The sequence below is a fragment of the Rana temporaria genome, chromosome 3 (assembly GCF_905171775.1).
Source record: "Rana temporaria chromosome 3, aRanTem1.1, whole genome shotgun sequence".
Classification (NCBI taxonomy): Eukaryota; Metazoa; Chordata; class Amphibia; order Anura; family Ranidae; genus Rana; species Rana temporaria.
The window spans coordinates 102,169,971-102,190,181 of NC_053491.1; the positions used below are offsets into that span (position 1 = coordinate 102,169,971).

Sequence of the window (20,211 nt, forward strand, 5' to 3'; positions counted from 1 at the left end):
CCTGTACCATTGCAGTGGGCAGAGCCTGAGAAAGCTAAGCCACTACTTCCCTATCAGGTCTGCCCTCTCCTTGTGATTGGCAGCAGGAAGTGATCTATATGGTTATGGTTCCACCCACTGCCTGCTGTAAATTACACAGGAAGTGGACCTGATGGGGAACTAGTGTCTCTGAATCCCCGTCAGGCTCTACCCATACAGCTTCAAAACTCCCCTGTCACTGCGCTGTCTGTGTGACAAGTGCCACTGCGGGAAGTGGAGGAATGTCTGTATAGACGCACTGGCCTTAGTACACTTTCACAGGCAGTACATCCCCCAGATATATATACCTGTTTAGGAATCTGTGGTGCGCACCACCCTTTACGAATTCCCCTAAGTGTCTGTTATAGTATCAAGAATAATCCAATTCATAAACCAGACTACTTGTCCAGCTTGTTGTATTGGGTGTAATTTACTAAAGGCGAACACACATAATCTGGTGCAACTCTATATTGTAACCTATCAGCTTCTAGGTTTTATTTTCAAAGCTTAAAAAAAATCTTAAAGGATAAGTTCACCTTTGGGAACATGTTACATTTTCCACCCATTTTTAGGGTGGAATATGTAACATATTTCCACTCCTGCAGACTCTCCCCACTATTCCCCTTCTGTGTGTCAGTGGGACGGGGATCTTCTCCCCGCATGTGCTGTCCCAATTTGAAAAGAGTGCGGCCATGTAAGGCTCCACCTACACAGCTGTGTCGTTCATTAACAAAGTTCTGTGAATGAATGCCTACAAGTACTGTCAGCCTTTGCGGCTGACAGCTTGTAGTTCTCAATGAACTGAGAGGGCACTGGTGAGCGCTGTCATAGTCCATTGAGCTTCCTGGACTGAAATAACCGCTTTCCCGTATTGGAGGTATAGGCAGACAGCTACACTGACAGTCTGCAGGAGCCTGACTTGAAATTTTTTACAGGCTCCTGAAAGAAAGAAAAGTAAATGCACATTTTTCTACCTGCAAAAAAAATTTGCATTTATTTATTTTTTCTTTAAAGGTCAACTTCATTAAAGGCCTTTAATGACCTCTTTAGCCGCAGGCATTGTCCAGTAGTTCACCCCAAAAGTTCACAAGTAAGAGCACTGAAGTTGTTCAAGTCCCTCTCTCAGCAGCTCAGCTCACACCGTTCCCCCTGGCAGAGCGCCAGCTCTGTGTTTACATCAGAGATTAGGCCAAAAGCATGCTGAGACACTGTTTAGAAAGGGAGCGGGGCAGCTGGGCTGGCTTAGATGATGAAATTGGTTTTGTAAAGGGATGTTCACATTGCAAAGTGAGTGCTCACTGAGACATAATGAACAAGGTCAATCAACCAATCATGTGCTAGCAAAAAATCCTGGTTTTGTATTTAACTTGGCTCATGATCGGGTATTCCAAGTGAACACAGGTTCATCGTATTTACTATCATTCACTGTGCAAAGTAAACAGAAAAGTTTATGTTTACAAAAACATAACGTTAACAACCTTTGGGGTTTATTTACTAAAGGCAAATACACTTTTCACTACAAGTGCACTTGGAAGTGGAGTCCCTGTAGATCTAAGGGGACATGCAAGGAAAATAAAAAACAGCATTTTTGCTTGTACATGATTGGATGATAAAATCAGCAGAGCTTCCCCTCAGATCTATGACTGCACTTCCAAGTGCACTTGTTGTGCAAAGTGGATTTGCCTTTAGTAAATCAACCCCTTCGTTTTTAAGTAAATCAAACCCAACAACAGTGCATTTTTTGTGAACTTTGAGGATGAACTGCACCAGAATGCCTGCTGCTATAGAGGGCAGTAAAGGCTTATTAATAGCTTGTTAGGAATATGTAAAAATTTGAATGCCCATAATCTGACCACAGTTGTACTTTAATGTGCAGCTTTACGCAGACTATGGACATTAAAGTAGAACTATAAGCAAAACTTGTCTGTTTTTTTTGTTTTTTTTTCACCATCTGTATCCCATTCCGGAGATTTCCCTTTACTTCTTGTCCCATAGCCAAACAGGAAGTGAGAAGAAATTCCTGCAAATTAAGGGAATTCCTTGGGGGCCACTAGGTCACCAAAACTATGGTCCCCATTGGAAGATTTCACTTCTATTACCTTTCTAGAGACAACACAAAATGTGGGATTTTCTTTCACTTTCACTTTTAATGATAATGGTAAACAGGAAAAATAGAGAAGGTGATTCTCCCTAACGGGGACACAGACAGCAGTACAAATTGACAAGAATTATAATCCCTCTCCACTCTATCCAAAACTAAAAAAAAAAGTTTTACCTTTAGTTATACTTTAACCACTTAACCACCAGCCGCCGTCATATAACGGCGGCAAGGTGGTTGCTTAACTGGGGGTCGCCGTTATTTAACGGCGCCCACCAGAAGCAGTAATGCGCGCCGCCTCGGGCGCGCACACTGAAAATTCTGTGCGCGCCGGGTCTATGAGACCCGGCGCTACACAGATCTCGGTAATTGACCGACAACCGCGGTCTTTTACCATGTGATCGCGCCGTCCAATGACGGCGCGATCACAGGTAAACAAACCGGCGTCATTTGATGACGCCGGTTCCTCTCTCCTCTCGCTGTACCGATCGATACAGTGTGAGAGGGGGGAGCGCGGGGTGTCAGCAGCGCTGTGGATGGATCTGTGACTATTGCAGTCACAGATCCATCCATCCCTGCATTAACCCCTGCAATACTCTGGCTTCCCTGTGCAATACTCTGCATTAACCCCTGCAATACTCTGGCTTCCCTGTGCAATACTCTGCATTAACCCCTGCAATACTCTTCCTTCCCTGTGCAATACTCTGCATTAACCCCTGCAATACTCTGCCTTCCCTGTGCAATACTCTGCATTAACCTCTGCAATACCCCCCGCGCGATAATCTGCAATACCCCCCGCGCGATACTCTGCAAAAACCCCGCGCCATACTCTGCAAAAACCCCGCGCCATACTCTGCAAAAACCCCGCGCCATACTCTGCAAAAACCCCGCGCCATACTCTGCAATGCCCCCGCGCCATACTCTGCAATGCCCCCGCGCCATACTCTGCAATGCCCCCGCGCAATACTCTGCAATGCCCCCGCGCAATACTCTGCAGTACCCCCTGCCAGTACTCTGCAGTACCCCTTGCGCAATACTCTGCAGTACCCCCGCACAATACTCTGCAATACCCCCCGCGCAATACTCTGCAATACCCCCCGCGCAATACTCTGCAATACCCCCCGCGCAATACTCTGCAATACCCCCCGCGCAATACTCTGCAATACCCCCCGCGCAACACCCTGCAATACCCCCGCGCAATACTCTGCAATACCCCCCGCGCAATACTCTGCAATACCCCCCGCGCAATACCCCCCGCGCAATACTCTGCAATACCCCCCACACAATACTTTGCAATACCCCCGCACCAATACTCTGCAATACCTCCCGCACAATACTCTGCAATACCCCCGCACCATACTCTGCAATACCCTCCGCACCATACTCTGCAATACCCTCCACACAATACTCTGCAATACCCCCCACACAATACTCTGCAATACCCCCCACACAATACTCTGCAATACCCCCCACACAATACTCTGCAATACCCCCCACACAATACTCTGCAATACCCCCCACACAATACTCTGCAATACCCCCCACACAATACTCTGCAATACCCCCCACACAATACTCTGCAATACCCCCCACACAATACTCTGCAATACCCCCGCACCAATACTTTGCAATACCCCCGCACCAATACTTTGCAATACCCCGGCCAATACTTTGCAATACCCCGGCCAATACTCTGCAATACCCAGAAAATACTCTGGGGAAAAAAATGTGTTTTAACCACTTCCCGCCCACGTCATATGAGGTCCTTGACTTTGTGCAGGGATATCTAAATGATGCCTGCAGCTACAGGCATCATTCAGATATCATTTTTTTCAGTCGGCGATTCTCTACACCATAAGAACGATCATGGCGGCTGTTCCGCCTCTTGATCGTTCTTACGGGAGGCAAAAGTGGACGTCCCCACTCCCTTCGCCCTCCGGTGCTTCTTCTGACTCACCGCTGCGATCGAAGCCAGGATCATTTTTTTTTTTTGTTTTTTTTCAGGCTTCCCAGCCTAGAGGTGAGATGTGGGGTCTTATTGACCCCACATCTCACTGTAAAGAGGACCTGTCATGCTATATTCCTATTACAAGGGATGTTTCCATTCCTTGTAATTGGAATAAAAATGATCAAAACATTTATTTTTGGGGAAAAACGTGTCAAACTAAAATAAATAAAGTAAAATGAACAATAAAAATAAAAAATAAATATTTAAAGCGCCCCTGTTCCAGCGTGCTCGTATACAGAAGCGAATGTGTACGTAAGTCCCGCCCACATATGAAAACGGTGTTCAAACCACACATGTGGGGTATCGCTGCGAACGTTAGAGCGAGAGCAATCATTTTGGCCCCAGACCTCCTCTGTAACTAAAAACATGTAACCAGTAAAAACATTTAAAACGTCGCCTATGGGGATTTTTAAGTAGCGAAGTTTGGCGCCATTCCACAAGCGTGTGCAATATTGAAGGGTGACATGTTGGGTATCTATTTACTCGGCGTAACTTCATCTTTCATATTATGCAAAAACATTGGGCTAACTTTAATGTTTTTTTTTTTAAAAAGCACAAAACTGTTTTATTTCCCAAAAAAATGCGTTCAAAAAATTGCTGTGCAAATACCATGCGCGATAAAAAGTTGCAACGACCGCCATTGTATTCTCTAGGGTCTTTGCTAAAAAAGCATATATAATGTTTTGGGGTTCTATGTAATTTTCTAGCAAATAAATGATGATTTTTACATGTAGGAGAGAAATGTCAGAACTGGTCTGGGTGCTCCAGAACGCCTGAAGGTGCTCCCTGCATGTTGGGCCTCTGTATGTGGCCACGCTGTGTAAAAGTCTCACACATGTGGTATCGCCATACTCGGGAGGAATAGCAGAATGTGTTTTGGGGTGTATTTTGTGGTATGAATATGCTGTGTGCGAGAAATAACCTGCTAATATGAAACTTTTGTGGGGAAAAAAAAAAAAAAAAAAAAAAAACCTTGATTTTGCAAAGAATTGTGGGAAAAAATTACAACTTCAAAAAACTCACCATGCCTCTTTCTAAATACCTTGGAATGTCTTCTTTCCAAAAAGGGGTCATTTAGGGGGTATTTGTACTTTTCTGGCATGTTAGGGTCTCAAGAAATGAGAAAGGCCGTCAGTACTTCAGATGTGATCAAATTGATAAATTTTCAGTAATTGGTACCATAGCTTGTAGACCCTATAACTTTCACCCAGACTAAATAATAACCCAATTTTTTTTTTTTTTTAACCAAAGATATGTAGCAGTATACATTTTAGGCCAAATTTATGAAGAAAAATTCATTTTTTGCAAAATTTTATAATAGAAATGAAAAAAAATTCATTTTTTTACAAAATTTTCGTTCTTTTTTCATTATTAGCGGAAAAAATAAAAACCGCAGAGGTGATCAAATACCACCAAAAGAAAGCTCTATTTGTGGGAAAAAAAGGACAAAAATTTCATTTGGTTACAGTGTTGTATGACTGAGTTATTGTCATTCAAAATGTGAGAGCACCGAAAGCTGAAAATTGGTCTGGTTATTAAGGGTGTTTAAGTGCCCAGTTGTCAAGTGGTTAAAGTATTTCTATATTCTTACCAAGTCGAAAAATAGCTGTAAAACAAGCCACCTCTGACCTTTCTAGCTGCTTGTATTGTAAAGTAACTAATTCCAAAATCTTAAAAGGTCACAACAAAGACTTTAAGGGCTCATTAACACCAGCCCACAAGCGAAAACAAGTCTCATTGTTACCTTTCTATTTTTATCTTTATTGAAATGTCAAAAAAATGATTTTCATTCATCTTTATGCATTGAGGAAGAGCTGCAACTTAAATATTGTGTAAACATAATAATTTATTATTAATAATTGACTTGAACTGAGCTTCCAGTAACATACAGTTGTGTAAATATAATTTCCATAACAGGTAGTGTAATATTTTAACCAGTATTTACATATGCATAGATCAACCCATCTACTTGGTGGAAACAATAGGACAGCGATTATCCCTCCATACCTGGAATGTTATGCTCTGCCCCGCACAATAATTCCTGGTCTCTGAGGCTGATTTCCTCACCCGGAAGAAGCCGTCGACTACAGACTGAACATCTGAAACAATCAGTGTGATAGACTCGTTCCCCAACCCTCATTACCAGCTCTGAACGTGGCAAGGTGCCTTGGCATCGGGGACACCGAGTGCTGAACAACCTGAAACAGAAAATATTACACATCAGCTTTAAAGATATGAGAAGCAAAAATGCAGAGAATATAAAAAGCATGTAAGGCTTCGTGCAATAAAATACATGTAACAAAAGAATTCACTTTTACTGTTACAAATTCGTGTAAATAATATAATGAACAATTCAGAAAATAGTTTTCTATTTACAAACTCCTTTTGCCCTTTAAAAACACCTTTTTTTTGTCTATATCCTCTACCAATACACATTATTATCTGGGCCCCATTAGCCCTTTCCCCATATGTGTTCCCCTCACCATTTACTTGTAATCTTACGTGACAAAAATTCAAACAGGTTGGCTTGATAGGACAAGGAAAAGTGCCTTAGGGTGCCAGGATAGGGGAGGGGCAGTAAAATCCGAATCCCCAACCACTTTCTGGGAATTCAGATTTTTACAGTGCTACAGACGTGTTTTTACAAACTACCGGTCACTATAGCGTATAAAAAAACATGTGTTCACTTTAGTGAAGCGGACTGTGGGCTTGTCATGTGGAAGAGATGCAAGGGGCCATGAAGCAACCTATCAATTCCACCACAGCTGTGATGTGCCTCCTCCCCTCCGCCATGTTCATCGAGCTCTGCTGTCCCACGTTCGGACTCAGAGATGTCATGGCGGGCGTCACTGGGAAGGGCATTGGGAGCTCAGCCTCCCTCCTGCCTGTACACAGACCAGGTAGTGATGTGTATGACCTCACTTCCTGGATCGGAACTGTCATAGCGGGCTTTGCTGGGAAGAGCCCCAGGAGCTCAGCCTCACTCCTGTACACAGATCAGGAAGTGATGTGTATGACATCACTTCCTGGATGGGAGCTGTCATGGCAGGCATCGCTGGGAAGAGCAGCGGAAACTTTGCCTCCCTCTTGTACACAGACCAGAAAGTGAGGTGTATACCCTCACTTCCTGGATTGGAACTCTCATGGTGGGCATTGCTAGGAAGAGCGGCAGTAGCTCAGCCTTCCTCTTGTACACAGACCAGGAAGTGACGTGTATGACATCATTTCCTGGACCGCAGCTGTCATGGCGGGCATTACTGGGAGGACCGGCAAGAGCTCAGCCTCTCTCTTTTACACAGAACAGGAAGTGACATGTATGATGTCACTTATTGGACCAGAGCTGTCTTTCTCCGGGATCAGTGCTGGGGAAACCAAACACGGTTTAAGTTCCATCAGCTGCAGAGGATTAGAGAGGAAGCATCCAGAGTCTAGTAGACCCCGGTTGTCTCCATAAAGAGAATCTGTCACCCATATGCTATCACATAGGGGGCTAAAATGTACCTTCGGCTAAGTAGACAAAAACTCTTGCACTGGCTTTGTTCTGATAACAATAATTGCCCTGCAAGCAATTAGTTTAAATAAACCATTCTCAACCAGGGTTCTATGCAACCCTCGAGTTTCTTCAGAGGATGCTAGCTTATTTGAGCTGTGGCTGATTGACCTCCAATTTGATGGTTACTGCACAGTTCCTGGGCCAATGCTACTTGGCAGAGTCAGCGGCACCAATGATCTTTTTTGCTGTCTGTAAGAGTGGCATTCTGAAACACTATTGTAAGGAGGGGCATTTATCTCACTGACCACCAATGCATTGGTTTTAGCAGGGGTTCCCCAAGACTTTAGCATTTTTTCAAAAGTGTAAAAAGGTTGGGAAAGGCTGGTTTAAATAGTGAAATCATTGAGGCTGGCACTATAACTTGTTAGGGTATCAAGAATTAAAATGTGCTTTTTAACACAAATCACCTTACCATAATTTGCAGCATTTATTCTCAACCTGTGCTATTATGCAACAACGCAAGTATGGCCATTTTTTTGCATTGAGGGACCTTTAAAAATGAATGGGCTGCCTTAATGCAACATGTGCCTAAAGCATACAAAGGTATAAAGGGGTCCTGAGAGCTGATTATGCTAGGTGCCTGCACTTACCACATACATTAACATTTGGGTCGATTTATAAAAGCAGCAGAGAGTGTTAACTTACTAAACTAAGCTTAAAAGGGTTGTAAATGTTTTTTATTTTCTAAATAGGTTCCTTTTACCTCCCTGGCGGTATGATTATTTCAGATTTTAGGTGCTGAAAGCGGTACCATTATTTGCAAGGAAATTTGGCGTTTTTTTACTGTAGGCCTGTAATTCTTAGGAATAACTCACTTAAATCTGACCAAACAAGAGTCTAGTAGGCATCCCGGGTATGACATTTTTTTTAAAACAAAATTATAAATTATAATATAATAAATAATTATAAATAATTATAACAAATAATAATATAATTATAATAAAAATTATTCAATAATGTAATCAACTCAAAATCACTGAAATTTGCTCAGTTGCAGAATTGTCGCTGTCATTACTTTAATTTTTTTAAGACGAATTTCCCCACAAATCGCTATCGCACAATTCTGCAAGTGATTATAATTTATTATCGCTGTTTTCTAGCTGCTCTAAAATCACTTTTGACATAAAAAGACACTTTTGGTTGCTATGGACAATCTACAGTTTGCAGGCAGAAAGAACAGTTTTTATTTTATAAAAGAACATGTAGGGCACTGGGCAGACCACTAGGGACAAGGGGGGGGGGGGTGTATTTTTTACATACAGTACTGTAATCTATAAGATTACAGTATACTGTATGTAAGGTGTTTATTTACTTTTTTGAATTTGGCGCCATTCTCCGCCCCCGTGCGTCGTAAAACGTCGCAGGGAACGGAGTTCGGCGGCACACCGAGGCACTGTGTGAATTGAGCGAACACCCGCTCGCTCACACATCGCGGTGGCATCACTGGATCCAGGGACAAGTAAACCATGCCTGTGGATTCAGTGAGGTGAGCCCGAGTCTGACTCGGAGTTACCGATCGCAGCACAGAAATGTAACCCTCAGTCAGACTCTGGAATACCGCCAGGGGGGTTAAGCTAGTGCATTGTTGGTTCACTTACCTTTTCCTTCGATTTCCCTTCTAAAAAAAATTTTCTTTGTCTGAATTTCTCACTTCCTGTTCTTCCTCAGTAAGCTTTGCACCATCATCCGAGCGGTGGAAAGTCAGTCAGAACAGCTTACTGAGGAGGAACATGAAGTGAGAAATTCAGAAAAAGAAAACAAAGAAAAAAAAACATTTAGAAGGGAAATCGAAGGAAAAGGTAAGTGAACCAACAATGCATTAGCTTAAAGAACCTATTTAGAAAATAAAAAACGAGCCTTTACAAGCCCCTTTGAAGAATAAAATAAAGCTGTATTCTCTTTAGTCATTTGATCTCGAACAAGGCAGAAAAAAAAACTTTTTTTTTAAATAAAAACACATATTTGGCTAAGCTTTATTGCCTGCATGTACATTCTTACTGCTTTACAAAATCAACCACATTGTATTAGAACAGAAGCAGCCTTGGTGGTGATGCCCGGAATGTAATATTTTGTGAATGTCTCAAACTAATACAATCCTAGTCACAAGCCATAAGGAAAAGAAAGCCTTTTCAAACATTGCTATATTTTCATAATGTCTTTACAGCTTAATGCCAAGTTTAACAGGGCACTTGAGCTTTTATTCTGACAGATTTTACTATTGCTAATATATAGCTGAAATTTTTAGATTCTCACATGCTGGGTCCTCCTAATCCATCTTGTATTGAATTGTATTGTAACCCGGGCTGCTGTTAGAAATCGTGGGGCCCCATACCCATACAGCCCTCCTGACGGGGCTCCCCACCTGGGTGCAGCGGAAATGCAGCACTGACTACCTAAACCCCGAAAATGGAAAAAATGGCCTTCCTCTGCCCCCACCTCCTGGGCCCCTCTGTTAAACTGATGAGGCCTAGGGAAATGTCATTTTTAAGCCCTGGTAAGCAAGTAGGAGTGAGGGTGTGGTGTGGTAAAATCCATTTATTCATTTAGGCAGAAATGAACAATAAAGCTGCACTGGGACCCCCTGTTTAGCTGATGGGGCCTGGGCCCAGTACAACAGAACTGGTTGTTCTGCCTTATCGTCAGCCCTGATTGTTACTGTATTGTCTCCCTATAAGCACTGTGTATACTGCTTAGTAAATCAACCCCATTTATTTCATCCAAAATCAGCTGGTACCTGTAAATAAAACAATACAGGATGCCTTGATCATACCAGGCCAAGTTTGGTTTTAGGGTTGGTTTACATCTGTGCAGTGCATCTTATGCTGCGTACACACGATCGGTTAGACCGATGAGAATGGTCTGATGGACCGTTTTCATCGATCCAAACCGATCATGTGTGGGCGCCATCGGTTAAAAAAAAGCCCAATTGTTTTAAATTTAACCGATGGGGAAAAAGCGATCGTTAGTAGGCACAACCATCGGTTAAAAATCCACGCATGCTCAGAATCAAGTCGACGCATGCTTGGAAGCATTGAACTTCATTTTTTTCAGCACGTCGTTGTGTTTTACGTCACCGCGTTCTGACACGATTGTTTTTTTAACCGTTGGTGTGTAGGCGTGATGGACCATCAGTCAGCTTCATCGGTTAACCGATGAAAACGGTCCATCGGTCCGTTCTCATCGGATGGACCGATCGTGTGTACGCGGCATTAGGTGTGTTGGGTTTTAGATGCATTTTACATGCATTTTAGGTGTGTTACCATTAAACTCTACATGACATGCATTTTCATAAAAGCACATCAAGGATGCAGCAAGCAGGACTTTTTTTTTTTGTGAAATACATAAAAAACACACAGGTTTCAACGAGGGCCTTAAGCAAACTCAAAATATAAATAAAGTATTTTGTAAAGTGATTAAACCTACTGATAACTTCCTTACAAATGTCTTTAATTCATTCATTACATAAATGACAGATCTGTATTTAAAACTAAAAATACAAAAATAAACAGTGTATAAATGTATGAATGTATTTTGGTTGCCTTAAAAAATGACAAGACCACCATCATAGTACAAAAGCAATTTGTTCCCAAGGGGAAGTGCAGGAGAGGTTGTTCTAAAATAACATGGCTGTGCACCGTTGTCATATATAAGGGTCAGAGTGGGACACACAGGGTTCCCCTCCACAATAAAACAGGTCAGGGACAGAACCGGATCACAGCCATGCAAGTCGCCAAAGACAAAATCTTGTTGCTGTCTCACATGCTAGTGGATGTAATCAGTGATGAAGATGTATAAAACCAATATGGCACATGATACTGTAGCTCTGATACAGAGGTGAACTTCAGGCAGATATAAAAACAATAATGATATGGTTATATTTTTATAAAAAATATTACATTTATTTTTAATTGCAAAATTTGATGTGTTTCGCCTTTCTGTAATCTCCTATACAGCAGCAATCAGGCTGAGAGGAGGAGGGCAGTATTACAGGCCTATCAGGTGTCCTGCATTCACATATGCTGACAGGGAACATGCTTACAGGAGGAGATAGCAGAGAGGTGATCTCATCCGTCTGTTGCTGCTCCTTAACTGTCCATTCACAAGCTGGGGGCAGAGGGGTGACCTGGTTACTTGACTGTAACAGAGAAAACTCAAGTCACCAATGTAGCTTTGCTTTCTAACATAACAATATAAATCTAAGGACTAGGTGAACAGATAGGCAATTCTTTTGGGGGGTAAAAAAAAGCTACCATACATGTTATCCAATGGTCTGTTGCCTGCAAGTCAGCTTTAAAGTGTTTGTTACCCCAATTCTTCATGTTCCTGATATGTGCCTGCTGTACAAAGTACTTTATGAGAACGTATCCTGTTCTCTTTGTATTGCTTCCTTTATGTAAAAAAAACCCCGGTGTTCCTGCTAGTCCCTCTGCTTTCCTATTAAAAACTGACCACATTAAGCAGGAGAGCACATTATGGTCAGTTCTCTAGCTATGCTGGGATCTCAGTGTATTGTCCTCCAGTGATCAAAGCCACTTACTGGGAAGCTCAGTGTGCTGATGCTTCTCCTCCCCCCAGCTCTTATGCAGCTGAGAACAGAGGGAATGTGATCATTTATTTAAAAAAATGTTTATATATATATATATATATATATATATATATATATATATATGCAAACATGTTTTGCCTTTCTTTTCAATTTTAAACTGAATGGGTTGTTTTACAAGGTAAATAAGGCTGGGTTCACACTTTTGGATGCAGATTTCCCCACATCAAATTCGCATGATAGAAGACTGTGGCCAGCTCTCAATGGCGCTGCTTCTCACATCTCCGGGGCGGCTGAGGTCTGAACTGGAAAAGGGTCCTGTGCATCTTTGGCTCCGTTTCAGGTCCAAATTCAGGCAAAAATTCGGTCCTGGTTTACTCCTAAAACAGAGAACAGGGATGCACCGAACCCCTGCTGTGAGTCATGGCCTCAGCTAGTGTGAACCCAAGAAGTCTTCCACCATCCCAGATACTAAATGCCATCAACTTGCATGGCTATATCTGCTGTAAACCAGGCCAGCCCCATGTAGTCCAGAAATGTTGGGCAATGAGGTCTGGTCTTGCACAGCCATCTAAAGCCTTGTACACATGACCGAGTTTCTCTGCAAAAACCAGCAAGAAACTTGCTGGGAGATATTTTTTTGCCGAGGAAACCGGTCGTGTGTACATTTTCGTTGCGGAAACTGTCGAAAAACTCTCTATTTCCTCGACGGGAGTCTCAAATTGGCTCGTCGAGTTCCTGGTCGGGCTGGTTTCCGACGAGAAACTCGAGCGTGTGTATGCTAAGAAACCCTCGCATGCTCAGAATAAAGTATGAGACGGGAGTAAAAGTAGCTTTTGTAATGGAGATAACACATTTTTAAAGCTGTAACAGACTGAAAAGTGCAAATCGTCTCTTACCAAACTTTTATTTAACACGCAGTAACATGAAATTAGCAAAAGCAGCCCCAAGAGTTGTGCCAGTGGAATCAAACTTCCCCTGCCGTTGTATGTGTTGTAGGTCACCGCGTTTGAGAACGAGGAGATTTTGTCTTGACAGTGTGTACGCAAAGCAAGCTTGTCGAGTTCCTCGACAAGCCTAACAAGGAACTTGACGAGGAAAACGATGTGTTTCGCCCGTCGAGTTCCTCGGTCGTGTGTACGAGGCCTAAGGGTGCATGCACACTGGCAATTTTTAACCTGTCCCGGATGCAGTTTGTCCCCTTGGTCCAGTTCATTTGTGTAGTGTAAGTGCTTCAAACCGTGCACGGGATCAGTTAAGCTCTCCAATTGGAAGAGGTAGTCCTGGGCATGTTTCACTTGTGGTCCGGTATGGTTTTCTTCAGTGTGAGTGCAAACCGAATTGCCCATAGACGACTGTATACAGAAGAAGTGATCACTGTGGTATGGATGACATAAGTGTGCCCAGGAACACTTCCTTATAGTCCAGTGTGAGTGCAGACCAGCGGGGGGAGTGGGGACAAGTAAACTGGGGCATGGTTCAGTTAGTGAGTGAACCCTAAGTGATGCAGTTTACATAAATATATAGTGTGACTGTGTTTAGTTAAGCAGCTCTCTATTCCTACTCTATGAGTTATATGTTTGCACACAAATAAAACATCTAGCATAAAATCTGCACACAAAATAGATGGTTTACCCGTAGGCACGATATTTACACAGCTTTCAGGATTCTTCTAATACTCAATAATCAGGGTGAGAGAAATCTCTTTGTTTTTATATTTTCATGTAAACTGCTTGGAATTTAGAAGCATTTTTCATCATTGACATTCATCATCTAAAATAACAGAAATATGTGAATAGACAGTGGAAGTATTTATGTATTGAAAATACACAATCGAAAGTAAAACTGTAACTTCTTATCAAAGTGCAAAAACATCTAACAATACTAGAAGAACAGTGTGAAAAGGTAAGATCCTACTGAAAGAGTTATGGATTAGATAGTCTAATATATGTGGTCCTCAATGAACCAAGGAGATCAAAATAGTATGAAAGGATCTCCATTGTCAAAAATGTTGTGTTTTGATAATTGTATGTGGCTAAAACATGTAGTGATAGCATTCAGCATATGAATTCATTGTTTTATTTTTACAGGCTTACTATAGTCACCTTTTATTTCCATAGTATAAGTCTTTTAAAACATAAAAAAATTACTAAAATCACTCAAACACCCTTGTCAGTGATCTAGTTTGTCCCCAAACCTTGCTACTGTCACTTTTACTGCTCAACTTGGTCTGCATGTTAATGTGAGTAAAGAAATAATAATAATAATAATAATACTGATAATAATAATAATAATAATAATAATAATAATAATAATACTGATAATAATAATAATAATAATAAAAAAATACAGGCATACCCCACTTTTAAGTACACAATGGGGTTTATTAACTAAAGCTGGAAAGTGCAAAATCAGGCTCACTTCTGCATAGAAACCAATGAGCTTCCAGGTTTTATTACCAAAGCTTAAGTGAACAAGCTGGGGTTAGAAGCTCATTGGCTTCTATGCAGAAGTGAGCCTGATTTTGCACTTTACAGCTTGTGTAAAGAAACCCCATTGTGTACTTAAAAATGAGTTATGCCTGTAATAATATAAAATACATTGAATACAAACATAAAAAAATATATTAACTTTAAAGCAGGGGTTCACTCCAAAAAATTTATTTTAACATTAGATTCAGGCGAGTTGTTAGAAGCACAATCGGGTGTTTTTTTTTTTTAAATCGTTGCCGTACATAACGTTTTATAGATATATGTTCTCTGCGGCTTCCGGGTATAATCTGTGGGACTGGGCGTTCCTAATTGATTGACAGCCTTCCGACCATCGCATACAGAGCGTCACGAGTTGCTGAAAGAAGCCGAACGTCGGTGTGCAGGCGCCTTATAGAGCCGACTCGCAGTCCGGCTTCTTTCGGCAACTCGTGACACGCTGTATGCGACGGTCAGAAGCCTGTCAATCAATTAGGAACGCCCAGTCACGCAGCTTATACCCAGAAGCCGCAGAGAACATATATCTATAAAACGGTATGTACGGCAACGATTTTAAAAAAAACACCCGATTGTGCTTCTAACAACTCGCCTGAATCTAATGTTAAAAAAAAAATTTGGGTGAACCCCCGCTTTAATCATTATAAGGATGTGGAAAGTTTTACTCGCTTTAGTAAGTTACCCAATACTACAGATCTCCAACAAAGAATAAATGTGTCAACTGTCAAATATTACACACAATTCTAGAATCTGGAGACAATTAGACACTCTATCAGATATAAACAAGGCCATATATTTTCAGCACATAATTATGGCACAAAAGACCAATCAGGCAGACTGGATTATCTCATTCCCAATTGTTTTCTACTAGCAGTCCAGAGTCTGAGTTCAGAATATTCACATACAGCAGAGATCCTCCTGCACATCCAATGACTGGAGTCTGGGGCTGATTCACCTAACAAAGTGAATATTCATTTTGTATAGTGTATTTTCCCAACCATGTACTAGTAAAAATCATTTATTTTACATTTCCCTTGCACATGATTGGGTATTCAAAACGAACATGGGCTCACCTTATTTTCCAAAAGCCACTCTGCTAGTAAATCAACCCCAATGTGTGTGTGGGAGGAGGGAAATTAATTTTAGGTTCTGATCATTTAAAAAAAAAATCCTGTTTGAGTTCATTAATTCTTACATTGTCTGTGTCTTAAATCTTATTCAGCTGAAGCTGTAGTAGAGAATGTAACATTCAATGGAAAGGACGTCTACCATCAGCAAAGGAACACTTGCACAGAAAGCAATGTATTTACTAAGGATCACATTAACCCTAATTGTTGAATACTTAGGGCCAGATTCACAGAGCAGATACGACGGTGTATCTCCTGATACGCCGTCGTATCTGTTGTTCTATCTATGCGACTGATTCATAGAATCAGTTACGCATAGATAGCCATAAGATCCGACAGGTGTAATTGTTTTACACTGTCGGATCTTAAGATGCAGTACCGCGGCCGCCGCTGGGGGGAGTTTGCGTCGTAAACCAGCGTCGGGTATGCAAATTAGGAGTTACGGCGATTCCCGACGTTTTTCCGCGTTCGCTACATCGCCGCTAGTCTAGTTTCCCATCGCAAAGTTAGTCGTTTTTTTTGGTGCCTTAACTTTACACAGCAATCGTATTGCTGTATAAAGTATGGCCGTCGTTCCCGCGTCGAAATTTAAAAAATAACGTCGTTTGCGTAAGCCGTCCGGGAATACGGAATTACGCTACACGCGTCGCCGTTCGAAAAAATGACGTCACTTTGCGCAAAGCACGGCGGGAGTTCGGAAACGGAGCATGCACGGTAGGTCCGGTGTAGGTTTTCATCGCAAGTGCTTGGTGAATCAGGCACTTGCGATGAAATATTGCGGTGGTGTAACGTATCTACGATACGTTACGCCGCCGCTCATCTACGTGAATCTGGCCCATATTTCCTTGGTACAATTTCCATTCAGGTAAAACGTATGTCCCTGATGTAATTATTATTGGGTTCCTGTGCTTTGATGGCATTGGTATTTCAGATGTTTTTCATCATTTATTCTTATTTTTTTTAGCAATTCCGGCAAATTATTTTATAGGTAATGTAATTAAACTTCCGCAGTTATATTAGGTTGGGACTTTTAAATGTGATTTCTTAAAATAAGCCAGCCAAAGTTTTCAGACTTTAGATGCAGACTATAGATAGAAACAGAAACTAAAGTCCACAAGAATGTCTATTTAGGAGTTCATGTAAATAATAACATGGGTTAAGCTTAAATAGATATTGATGATGATGACAATGATTATTATTATTATTATTATTATTATTATTATTAGTAGTAGTAGTAGTAGTATTATTAGTATTATTATTACTAAATAGTAAATATTTTTTTAGTTACGTAGTCAGCATTAAAATTTATTGAGTAATTTACTTTTTTTTCCTACTACCTCTAGTAGAACCTTTTTTTCTTCATTCAAGTTTGTGTTTATTTCAAATAAAATAGAGTCATTACAATAAAAACTGTAGGATAAATTTACATAATATAAAATATACAGTAAAATCGAAATGTATTAGGTCAAAAGCAAGAACTTCTTCCAAGGAAGGAAATATCCACACAGATCTGATACTAAAACAAAAACAATAGCAATTGCAAAAATTAAATGTAAAGAGAAGATAAAAATAAAAAAAAAAAGGGGCGGAGAAGAGGAAATCTCCTCCTATCACCCCATCGCCCTCCTCATACCGGTACTATATTGAAGCATATTAGTTTCACTACACAAGAGGTAATCAGCTATTTCATGTGTGTAAACATTGTATGGTGAGGAGACCACCCAACCCCCCCCAGATACCCCTAAGTAAGGGGATGTAACTGTGGAATAGGAAGGGCCCCCCACCCAACTCTGAATTAAACATTACGTGACCCCCGATATAGATAATAAAGAAGAGGAGGGTCAAGTATTTGCAAAATCAAACATATTTTTCAATGTCAGGATTAACCTGTGAACTATTTTCTATTTTGAAATCATTGCAACTGCTTTAATGTACTGACCCTAAGAACCTTAAATTGTTGAAAACATGTGAAAAGTTATACCATAACTCAGTACAGAACCAAGTTATGTATCTTCAGAGAATCAACAAAACGTAAAGAGAAGTAAAGAGAGAAAAAAGAGAATAGATACATATAGTAAAAAGGAAGAGAAAAAAAAACTAAGGGGGGAAAAGAAAGAAGGCCTACCTGCTCAATGTATACTTCAATACACTAATAGAACCTTTTTTTTAACAAAAGCTTGATTCTATTTAAGGAAAATTAATATTACAGCTACATAGCTTCTATCCTGAGCCCATATTAATTATTGATTACTAATATTAATATTATTACTAATGTCAATATTAGTATTATAGTAATATTATTACTATATTATTATATTAAGCGATTATTTTCACTTTTCATATGCTACCATTCAGTTTCATTGGGAACTATCTAAAGTTACATAAATGCAGGCCAAAATAAACACTGATCAGCAGTGGACTGTGAAATATGATATGAAATTTTTTCCCCAACGGTAATAAATAAAAAAAGATATATTTGAAAATAAAATAAGTGTCCACGTTATTGTTTACGAATAATAAAAATTTAATTTATTGTGACTGTGGCCATTTTGAATATTTGGAGGGCCAAGCAACACACAGATTTGGACATTTAAAGAGGATCTGCAACCATTGAATGTTGTACTTGAAAATACATAAATGTACTAATACCTAATTATTAGAAAGATGTTTTGGCTGAGTTTGTCAGTGCCAAGATGAATGTTACAATGTACTACAAAACTGGATCTGGGTGCAGCCATGTTTAATAACCATCTGCAGTGTTCAGGGAGAGTGTTTTAAGCACAGGCTTCATCTATCTAAAAAAGTTGCCAGAGAGAGATCTAGAAAGGAATTCAAATTCAACAACTGCACTAAAGTAACTTATTGTCTTAGTTTCTGGATTAATGTTACATTTTAAAGCAAAATGTAGTCTGGGTGCAAGCACTGTGCAATGATAATATGCAGTCCAGGCACAGAGCAGTCTGATCTTGGTGCAGCTCAAAGGAAGCTGCTATCTGTACAGTGTCAGATTTAAATAGAAAACCTGTGACGACACAGTGCTGATGATCCAGCAATGGCAGCATGACTTCAGAAAGTAAAAGTAACCCCTGTGTTGCCTGCAAAAGCCTACATCTGCTCCATAACCCAATATGATCGGGACAAAAACAGATTTGCTTTGGCTTATGATTCATGTTTCCTTAATATATTAAACTATTTGACTTATGGCACTTTCCACTACTAGTTTTGTCTATTATTTGCATAAAAAGTTACTGGTTACCCAGATACTAATTGGCTTTGAATACATGTGTGCCAACACTTTGGAAATGCTATTTTACATCATTACTCTCCCTATTGTCTACTTATATATAGCATACTATCTTGATATAATCATGCATGCAAAGTGACTTAGAAGCCTTGTACAAAACAAATAATAAATAAATAAATATTAATAAAATATCATAGTATATACCAACCTCACAATAGTGACCTCTCCATAAAAACATCATTAGGTATATATATATATATATATATAGATATATATATATATATATAGTATAGATATATATATATATATAGATACATATCTATATATATATATCTATATATATATATAGATAAATATATATATATATATATATATATATATATATATATATATATATATATATATATATATATATATATATATATAACACAATACATAGCATGTTCATTTACATTTCCACCTAATTCTTTTCTTTTTTTTCTGGATTTTCTCATACTACTATCATTAGAGGTTGTTATTATTCCCCAATATAACAGCTGAGGAAATTCACCAAGTCAGTCCCTGTAAAGTCCCATAAAGTACTTCTGTTTGTTTCAGGGGCATTCCCACCATCAGAAACCTACAACCAATCTGCATGACTGCTTAACTTTACCAACCCTTCTTTTTTTTCTTTGTTTTTAAATTAGGAATTTCTATAGCAAACTGGAATACATACTGTATAAATCATCTACCATATCTTTAAATCAGGAATCCCCCAAGATAAAAATAAAAAGCATTTTTAGTAAGTGAAGCTGTTACAGTGGGGATAAACTAAAACAATGTAACAAATGTGCCAGAGTGTATATTTATTACTATAGGCACTCTGCTTCATATCACTGTAATAATTCTATCTGATCTAAGGATTGTGGGGAATAAAGAAATGTCAACTGAAATGCACAAGAGAACTACAACTTTAAATTTTGCATTTAAAAAATGCTAAATTCCAGCTGAACCACACAAATGCTACTGCTACCACGTATCACAGTGTTCCTATCAAAACTATAACGACATAAGCAAATGCTCTAATCACAACTACAGTGCATGCGAAAATTTTGTTTTTAAATGTATTAACTTATTTATTGTGAAAGAGAGATT

The 20,211-nt window shown here is 39.8% G+C and overlaps 1 protein-coding gene across 1 annotated transcript in view; it reads right to left on the bottom strand.

The window, feature by feature from the left end:
* Positions 1-20,211, bottom strand: part of ISL2 (ISL LIM homeobox 2) — a 46,697-nt gene that overhangs the window by 19,490 nt on the left and 6,996 nt on the right. The window contains exon 3 of the mRNA XM_040343119.1: positions 6,132-6,322. Within this exon, the coding sequence (XP_040199053.1) occupies positions 6,132-6,322 (191 nt within the window). The remainder of the gene's footprint in view (positions 1-6,131; positions 6,323-20,211) is intronic.